Here is a 10,090-nt window from a genome sequence, read left to right on the forward strand (position 1 = left end):
ATGTATAACTCTCGGAGTAAATCGAGTTTTATTTGTGGAATGACATGTTATTTTAGAAGTACAAATTGAGTGTCGCTAATGGTGAGTTCTTTCAGTTTTTATCGATCTATGTGTAATGTTTAATTCAATTTTTGAGTTTACAGGTCGGGAATTTGAAGATGAATATGTGACAACCAGTTGATATGATTACAAATGTGATATGAAAAGATTATATTCATAATATAAGTTGACATATTAAACTGCCTACGAACTTTTGATTTTTATTTATGTCCTCACATAATTTACATAATAAACCAGATTTTACCTTGTCGTCTACAAATTTGATCCAAAACAGAGCAACAGCTCTGTCATAGGGATCAGCCGGCAGCAAGGGATTCTGGGACCAAATTTCATCGATATATTGAAGGATGACGGTGGATTCACAGATCGGTTTTCCGTCATGAACGAGCACCGGGACTTTCTCATGAATTGGATTATATTGAAGAAGCAAAGGACTCTTGTTGCGGAGATCTTCGTCAATATATTCGTAAGGTATGCCTTTGAGTTTCAGAGCCCAAATTACTCTGAAAGCGTACGGACTAAAGAAAGCTCCGAACAATTTCACGACCACCATGGTTGGGAGATTAGGTCAGAGATTTTGAGAGCGCTGAGTGCAAATTTATAATAGGATTACTGGTCAAAGATTTGTCTAAGGTTTATAATAGGATTACTGGTCAAAGATTTGTAGACAAAAGAGAAATCGACAAAAATTTTAGACCCTAAAAGTTAGAATTTGTCACTAAGACTTTTTTATATAAAAGATTTTATATAATAATATAAGGTAATGTGATGCATGATGCATCTTTATTAATTGTTTTTTTAATTTGAATAAATGTTTTTAGAAATAAATTAGTGGTTGGTTGAATTGATTAGGTCATTAGTTCATCGATTTGATAAGTTCGATAAAGATATAATAATAAATTCATAAAAAAGAATATTTAAGAAATCCAGTTCAACCGTCAATTTAATTGATTTTTTAACCGGTTCAATCGATTCAATGTTTTTTTTCGAATCTATATTTCGACCTGTTTCCAGTTCAACCGAACAATCCAACCATATATAAACACAAGTAAACACCCCATATATAATTGAATATATATGCTTTTTTATAATTAAGGTATCATATATATTTATTTTACCTGTGTGTTGATTTGATGATTAGGGTGTTTACCGTCTCAGATGTGATCTTGGTTCAAGCCACACTAATCGTGTTGCTGTTAGGACTTTGCTCTCCTCTAAATCACACCCAACAATTTTGAGACCTTGAGAATGTTTTTTTTTTTTTACTTTAGAAATTTGCATGTCAAATAGTTGTTTCTTCATGTGGAAGACGGTCAAAGTGGTAAAGGGAAGGAGCAAGCTTGCGCTTGCGACAGCAACTTGGGGAAGATTTCGTTAAGTTTCCTTGAAATCTACACACTGACTCGTTTACTTAATTGCCAGATTGAAGTAAACTGGTTGCTGACTTCAATTAAGTTATCTGAATTTTATGAATAAACTGTGAATTAGCTGCTGTTGGAAATTTGAAGAAATGGTTGTCCAAAATCACTGTTGTTTTCATCTGACATATGAAGAAATGATTGTCTAAAATGGCTGCTGTTTCCAGAACTTATTATATCTGATATTTAAGAAATGGTTGTCCAAAATAACCTTTTTTTTCATAATTTATATTTTCATACAAACTTCATAAATCTTTCTATTCATGATTCCACTAACTCAATTTACGGAAATGGATTTCAAAATTGTATTTTTTTCGACAATGTTTAAAATCGGGTCATTACAAGTAAATTAAAAGAATAAATAATATTTTGGGCAAATGAAAGATATTTATTGTGCTAAAAAACTATATTAGTTAGTTTAGAGACAAGATAACACATATAATTGACTTAATAAATGAAAAGGCCGATATAGGAGGGAGGGGCGGCAAACTAGTATGGACCCATTGAATTTTTTATTTTTATTTTGATAATTTATTTAAACAAACTGATCGAAATTATTGGACTAACAAAGCAGTGACTTGATCAGTTTGAACTTTGAAAACCTTCGATAAAGAACACAAGTGTCCAAACCCTAATTCGGTTTTGATGTCAACATCATCTCTCTACCATGCTTCAAGAAAGCAGACATCTTATCGGTATCAGGGAAGTTGTCTTTGATTACAGGGATTGATTTGAAATTTTGGATCCACGAGCTCACTCGAGGGAACTTGTGTGGCTCACAGATTTCGAGCCCTAGTATGTCTTCGAGAACCCCAAGCCAGATAGCAACAAAGGAAAATGCAATGTCCACCATGTTTATCTCGTCTCCGCCGAATAACTTTTTCACTCCGACCAGCGCATGTTCTTCCATGACTTCCAACATTTCCAACCACTCCTTCACTGTCGCCTGTTGTTCTTCGCCATTGGCTCGATAAAGCTTTAACATTAAATAACCCTGTTTTAAACAGAGATATGGGATTTCTAGTATCAGTCATCAAAAGTGTTATGTACAATAAAAGATTTTCAAAGATTTCAACTAGGTTAAAATATGCTGCAAATCCTTGTATTCTTTGTATGCTTAAAATTTAGTCCTCCTATTTTTGTTTTAAGAAATTTAATCCCATTACTTTTAAATTTAAAATGGGTGAAATCACTTCACGGGGTTTGAACTTAGCAACTACTCCCACATTAGGGCATGAACTTTTTTTTTGTTCAAATTAGTCCTTAAACTTGACAATTATTCTCACGGTATGGCCTGATAAAAGCTACTTATCACTTAATAAAGAATATTTTTAATTAACTCAATTTTAATTTATTTATTTTAATATTACGTTATCCTATAAAAACCTTATGTTTAAAATTTTAATTATGGTTTAGAATAAGGTAAAATGTTTAAAAATTAAGAATAAAATGTAAAATATAATTTTTTTATAATTCAAAATCTATATTTATCAAACAATATAATTATATTCCGTAATTAATTTTAAGTAATGTATCAAACAAATTTTTTAACTTAAATTCGGTACTTAAATTTTCAATACTTAATTTTTCAACCCTAATTTTTTCTACACTTAATCTTTCAGTTTATCAAAGAACACCTTAGTCCCTATGTTTTCTTGAAAACCCTAATATTCAAACCCCAACATGGGAACAATTGTCTAGTCCAAGCAATAACATGAGAATAATTACCATGTTTAGGGACTAACTTTGACAAGACAAAAAAAAGTTCAAGCCCCAATGTGGGAACAATTACCTAATCCAAGCCTTAACATGTGACCCAATGTGAGAATTGTTGCCAACTTCAGGCCCCAAATAATGATTTAACCCATTTAAAAATGTAAAAATAATCGTAAACATGATTTTTTGGATTAAATTCAAGTTCATAACTCTTTTTTTTCGTTATATGACTACCAAATGAATAACTATTTTTTATTTCAAAGTATCATACCAAAAAATTTAATAAAAAAATTAACTGTGTTAACAATTGAGTTCGGGTTTAGAGTAAAAAAATTACCAATTTTATATGTCAATGACATGAAAAAAATTAGTGAAATATTATTAAATAATTAGAAATAGACAATGGATGATGTGGTGGGAAGGGTCCATAAAATAGTTTCTCCTAATACAGCATTTAATAAATAATTTTTGCTATAAATATAGATAAATATAAAAAATCAATAAACGGGAAAATCGTCATATGGATCAAATAAATAAATAAAAGGTTTAATTCAAAATTAGTGTCTAAACTATATCAATTTTCTCATTTTAAGTACCTAAAATTTTTGGTAAAAATATACTTAAACTATTAATTTTGTTACATTTTACCTAAAAAGTGCACGATGGCAATAAAACATGCTACTGTATTTTTGGTAAAATAAGACAAAATTAACCATTTAAAAATCATTTTGCAGAGAAGAGAAAAAAAAATTAACTCTTAGACACCTAAGTGATAAATACGATATAGTTGGAGGGTTAATTTTGTATTTAATCCAAAAAAGAAAAGAACAGATTTGACCTTGTCATCAGCAAATTTGATCCAAAACAGGGCAACAGCTCTGTCATAGGGATCAGCCGGCAGCAAGGGATTCTGCGGCCAAATTTCATCGATATATTGAAGGATGACGGTGGATTCACAGATCGGTTTTCCGTCATGAACGAGCACCGGGACTTGCTTATGAATTGGATTATATTGAAGAAGCAAAGGACTCTTGTTGCGGAGATCTTCGTCAATATATTCGTAAGGTATGCCTTTGAGTTTCAGAGCCCAAATTACTCTGTAACCGTACGGGCTAAAAAAAGATCCGAACAATTTCACGACCGCCATGGTTGGGAGATTAGTTCAGAGATTCTGAGAGCGCTGAGTGCAAATTTATAATAGGATTACTGGTCAAAGATTTGTGTAAGGTAACGATGGTGACTGTTTTTTTTCATGACATAAAAAAGAGAAATTGACAAAAATTGTAGGCCCTAAAAGTTAGAATCTGTCACTAAAACTTTTTTATACAAAGAAGAAGTATTATAAAAGATTTTATATAATAATATCATGCGTGATGCCATATAAGATTTTATAAAAGATCTTATATAATAATATAAGGTAATGTGATGGATGATGCATCTTTATTAATTGTTTTTTTTAATTTGAATAAATGTTTTTAGAAATAAATTAGTGGTTGGTTGAATTGATTAGGTCATTAGTTCGTCGATTTGATAAATTCGATAAAGATATAATAATAAATTTATAAAAATAATATTTAAGAAATCTAATTCAACCGTCAATTTAATTGATTTTTTGAATCTATATTTCGACCTGTTTCCAGTTCAACCGAACAATCTATCCTATTTAAACACAAGTAAACACCCCAATATAATTGAATATATATGTTTTTTTATAATTAATGTATCATATATATTAATTTTACCCATGTGTTGATTTGATGATCAGGGTGTTCACCGTCTCAGATGTGATCTGGGTTCAAGTCACGCTAATCGCGTTGCTGTTAGGACTTTGCTCTCCTCTTATAATTCGCCAAAAAAAGATAATTTATCTTTGATGTTTTAGCAAACGTGTCATCATGTCGAGGGAGCATTTGACTATAAAATCAAACCGTGCTAATGTGTCGTCGATATGTAATAAGAGAAAAATATTTTAGAATTGTTTTAGAAGTAACTACTACTTAAATTATTCGAAAATTCTATTTTATTATATATTATATGTGTATGTATGCTAACATATATAATAAACAAAAATAAATTAAAATAAGATTACTTCTTTTTTTATGCTTCTTACTCGTTGAATTCTGTAATAATCCGATTTTTTGTAGTGTTGGAAAGTAAAATATCGACACGTCATTTCTATAAATCAAATTCGTAAAATTCATTATTAAATCACACCCAACAAGTTTGAGACCTTAAGAACTTTTGAAATTTGCATGTTAAATAGTTGTTTCTTCATGTGGGAGACGGTGAAAGTGGTAAAGGCAAGGAGCAAGGTTGTGCTTGTGACAGCAACTTGGGGAAGATTTCGGTAAGTTTCCTTGAAATTTACACACTGACTCGTTTACTTAATTGCCAGGTTGAAGTAATTAAACTAATTGGTGACTTCAATTAAGTTTTCTGAATTTTATGAATAAACTGTGAATTAGCTGCTGTTGATTTTCGGTATGTAGCAAATCAAACGTGTTGGAAATAAATGAGTACTGTTGTTTTCATCTGACATATGAAGAAATGATTGTCTAAAATGGCTGCTGTTTCCAGAACTTATTATGTCTCACATCTGAAGAAATGGTTGTCCAAAATGACCGTTGTTTTCATAATTTATTATGTCTGACATACGAAGAAATGGTTGCCTAAAATAGCTGTTGTATTATGTGTGAGTTTAATTCATTTCTTCTGAATAAAATTTGATTCGTTTTAAAATTTTGATAAAAAAATTAAAATTTAAATTAAATAGTTTTAATTAATCGAATTATTTGGATCAACTCGAATAAAAAAAATTAAATTTTCGGTTTAATTCGAATATGAACTCAAATATGAATTACACAATTCGAGTTATTTGAAAATCTAAATAAAAAATACAAAATTACGTCGTTTTGATAAATATTTACTTCCTCTAAAGTTAAAAGATAAAATTACATTGTTTTGATAAATATTTACCCATCAGCCTTATTTTCTTTCTCATGTGATATGATTACAAATGTGATGTGAAAGAATTATATTCTTATAATACAAGTTAACATATTAAATTGCTTACGAACTTTTATTTTCTATTTATATCCTCAAATAATTTATGTTTTGTTATAATATTAGTTATAGAAATGTCACTGAGTTGATTACTCAGCATTGCAGGTTAGGTTTAATTGTGTGCACTCATTGTTATCAGCATCCAACAGAAAATCTCACACTCATCGAGTTGGTGAAACTCTTACTATTTTGGTTGGCATGTACTCATAGGTTTTTATGTTATATTAAGCTTAGTTAGAGAATTATTTCATACTTTGAATAGACAAGTTAATTAATGACTTTGAATTATCTTACTATAAACAAGGAATCACTCGAAAATTAATTAATGACTATGAATTATTATTTTATTAAATAATTGAATTTTGAGGTGAAATTTTATTACTAGGTCATCGTGGTTTCATAAGGACAAGTTAATTAAATTAATTTATTCATAGACTTTTATCGATAACTGGTTTGAAATGCAGAATTTGGATCTTGGAACTATTGTGATTGACTTACTGTTTTTGGTGTCAATGACAAACAAGTTCTATTGGTTGATTTACCATTGGATATGGCACATAATATCCTTGATTAGATAAAATGATATTTGTGCAGGTACAAATCCTTGTTTGGAATTTGTTATTGTTTTCCCTTTGTTGGGCTTTTTGTGAATGGTAGTCCATTCACCAACTATTAGAGGTTTTTTTACACCTGTCCATAGGACCTGCTAAGATAGTCAACAATTATTAGTACAATAAATATTTGATACTAATAAATTATTTTAATTTAATTTTACACCAATTTTATTTTTTTTCTACTGTATTTTCATAGTAATTGTTTTCTACAGACAACCTAATAAAATTTCTATCAGAAATTTCCGATTAGACTTCCTAGTTTAATTTCTATAAGAAAATGACTGTTGTTTTCATAATATATTTTATCTGACATGTGAAGAAATGATTGTCTAAAATGGCTGCTGTTTCCAGAACTTATCATGTCTGACATTTAAGAAATGGTTGTCCAAAATGAACGTTGTTTTCATAACTTATTATGTCTGTGTTGCGCAGAAGCGTGTAAAAGAGTAAAATTATTGTACTAAAAAATCACACTAAGTTCAATTCCCAGGAAAGAGAGGTGGATCACGAGGATCGCTTAAGTACCAGGTCTTTCCTAGCCAGAATATCCCTCTATCGTAATTTAATAGCACAATAAATCACTACAATCACACTCGCAAAATATGCAGAATAAACAATAAATAACACAAGAATTTTAACGAGGTTCAGCAAATTTTGCCTACGTCCTCGGGCACTACCAAATATATTTCACTCCAAAATACAAGTGAAAGTTTACAAATAAGGAGAGAGAAGAATGCCTTAAGTAGAGAATGGCATTTGTGGGATGATGAAAATGAGAAATAGCTAGACCTATTTATAGTTGAAGCTCAAGGATCAACTTGCAAAGTCCCTACATAATTAGGGACCAAAATTGCAATTATCCCAAGCCAAATTTCAACCCAAAAATCTATGCCTTAAATGCTTAGATTTTCGGTGCCAAATCTCTGACACAAATTTCTTTGAAAAGTCAAAGATTGTAGATTGCCAATAATCTCCACCTTGAAGATTTGATTAGGATAATCTTATCTTCACACAATTTTTTCTGCCTTTGACAACAATACTTGATAGTGCCTTCTTCAACTGTTAAACTTGCAGGATATTGATCAAGTTCAAACAATGTTCAAACTTGATTGTTGTTACCACCTTGGTCATCATATCTGCGGGATTATCTGCAGTCTTAATCTTCTGAAGACGAATTTTCCCCTCATCAATAATTTCCCGCACAAAATGTAATCGTATGTCGATATGCTTTGTACGTGCATGATAGACTTGATTCTTAGCTAAATGAATAGCACTTTGACTATCACAATACACGTTAATATGCTCCTGAACCAATCCCAAGGTTTTAACCATACCTTGTAACCAAATAGCTTCATTTACAGCCTCTGTTACAGCCATGTATTCAGCTTCTGTGGTTGACAACGCAACTGTAGACTGTAGTGTAGACTTCCAACTTATTGGTCCTCCAGCAAGTGTAAACACGTAACCGGTGGTTGATCTTCGTTTGTCCAAATTACCGGCATAGTCAGAATCAACGTACCCAATAACATCTTTACCAAGTGTAGTATCCTGCTTGAACAGTAATCCAACATCCACGGTCTTCAGAATATACCGTAGAATCCATTTCACAGCTTGCCAATGTCCTTTTCCAGGATTATGCGTATACCTGCTCACTATACTAACTGCTTGTGAAATGTCGGGTCTTGTACACACCATTGCATACATTAAGCTACCTACTGCATTAGAATATGAAACTTGTAACATGTATTCTTGTTTCGTATTCGTCGAAGGAGATAGTTGTGCAGAAAGCTTAAAATGAGAAGCCAATGGGGTACTTACAGGTTTGGTCTGCTCGTTCATGCCAAACTGCTGTAGTACTTTCTTCAAATACTGCTTCTGAGACAAGCTAACTCTGCCTTGAGCTCTATCTCTACATATTTCCATGCCAAGAATCTTCTTAGCTTCACCTAGATCTTTCATCTCAAATTCAAGATTGAGTTGAGTCTTCAATCTCTCAATCTCAACTTTGTTCTTAGATGCTATCAGCATATCATCAACATATAAGAGCAAGTATATGAAAGTTCCTACTTGTAGCTTCTGAAAATACACGCAATGATCAAATTTACTTCTTGTGTACCTTTGCCCTTTCATGAACTGATCAAATACTTGTACCACTGCCTCGGAGATTGTTTCAATCCATAAAGCGACTTCGTCAGTTTGCAAACCCAATTTTCTTTATCAGCAACCTTGAATCCATCAGGCTGAGTCATATAGATTTCCTCTTCCAAATCACCGTGTAAAAAAGCCGTCTTCACATCAAGCTGAACTAGTTCAAGATCATATTGCGCAACCAAGGCTAGCAAAATCCGAATAGACGAATGCTTCACAACTGGAGAAAACACTTCATTGTAGTCTATTCTTTCTTTCTGAGCGTAACCCTTTGCTACCAATCTAGCCTTGTATCGAATTTCATTTTTACCAGGAAATCCTTCCTTCTTTGCATATACCTATTTGCATCCAATTGCCTTCTTTCCCTTGGGCAGTGTCACCAACTCCCAAGTCCTATTTTTATGAAGAGACTGCATTTCTTCATTCATAGCTTGCTTCCACTTTACACCATCAGGGTTACTTATTGCTTCTGTGTAAGTAGAAGGAACATCATCATCTGCAATTGGAAGTGCATAGGCCACTATATCATCAAAGCGAGCAGGCTTACGAATCTCTCTTCTTGGCCTCCTATATGCAATTGAATCTTGTTGCTGTAGAAGTTCTTGGGTCGAAACTTCTTCATCATTTGTTTCTTCAATATTAGCTGGATCATCATTAACCTTTTCAAGCTCCACCTGCTGCAAAGTACTACTGGTTTTGTCATCCTTTTGTGAATCCTTGTTCTTCATCATGGTTGATTCATCAAAAGTCACATCTCTACTGAAAACAATCTTCCTTGTATCGGGACACCAGAGACGGTATCCTTTTACTCCACCAGTTATACCCATGAATAATGCTTTCTTTGCTCTTGGGTCTAACTTAGATTCTTTTACATGATAATATGCAGTGGAACCAAAAACATGTAAAGAATCATAATCAGTAGCAGGTTTACCAGTCCACATCTCCATAGGAGTTTTTCCATTTATTGCAGCTAATGGCAACCGGTTAATTAGATGGCACGCATATGTAACTGCCTCAGCCCAAAATTTCTTGCCCAATCCAGCATTGGACAACATACATCGAACTTTCTCC

General features: G+C 32.1%; 1 protein-coding gene across 1 annotated transcript; it reads right to left on the reverse strand.

The window, feature by feature from the left end:
• Positions 1-1,973: 1,973 nt before the first annotated feature.
• Positions 1,974-4,378, reverse strand: LOC107927661 (probable glutathione S-transferase). The gene is made up of 2 exons (XM_016858770.2): positions 4,033-4,378; positions 1,974-2,472 (listed from the first exon to the last, which is right to left on the reverse strand). Exons 1-2 carry the CDS (start codon positions 4,339-4,341, stop codon positions 2,110-2,112), a joined length of 672 nt encoding a protein of 223 aa, XP_016714259.2. The 5' UTR covers positions 4,342-4,378; the 3' UTR covers positions 1,974-2,109.
• Between the last annotated feature and the right edge of the window lie 5,712 nt (positions 4,379-10,090).

This window comes from Gossypium hirsutum, chromosome D02 (assembly GCF_007990345.1).
Source record: "Gossypium hirsutum isolate 1008001.06 chromosome D02, Gossypium_hirsutum_v2.1, whole genome shotgun sequence".
Lineage (NCBI taxonomy): Eukaryota > Viridiplantae > Streptophyta > Magnoliopsida > Malvales > Malvaceae > Gossypium > Gossypium hirsutum.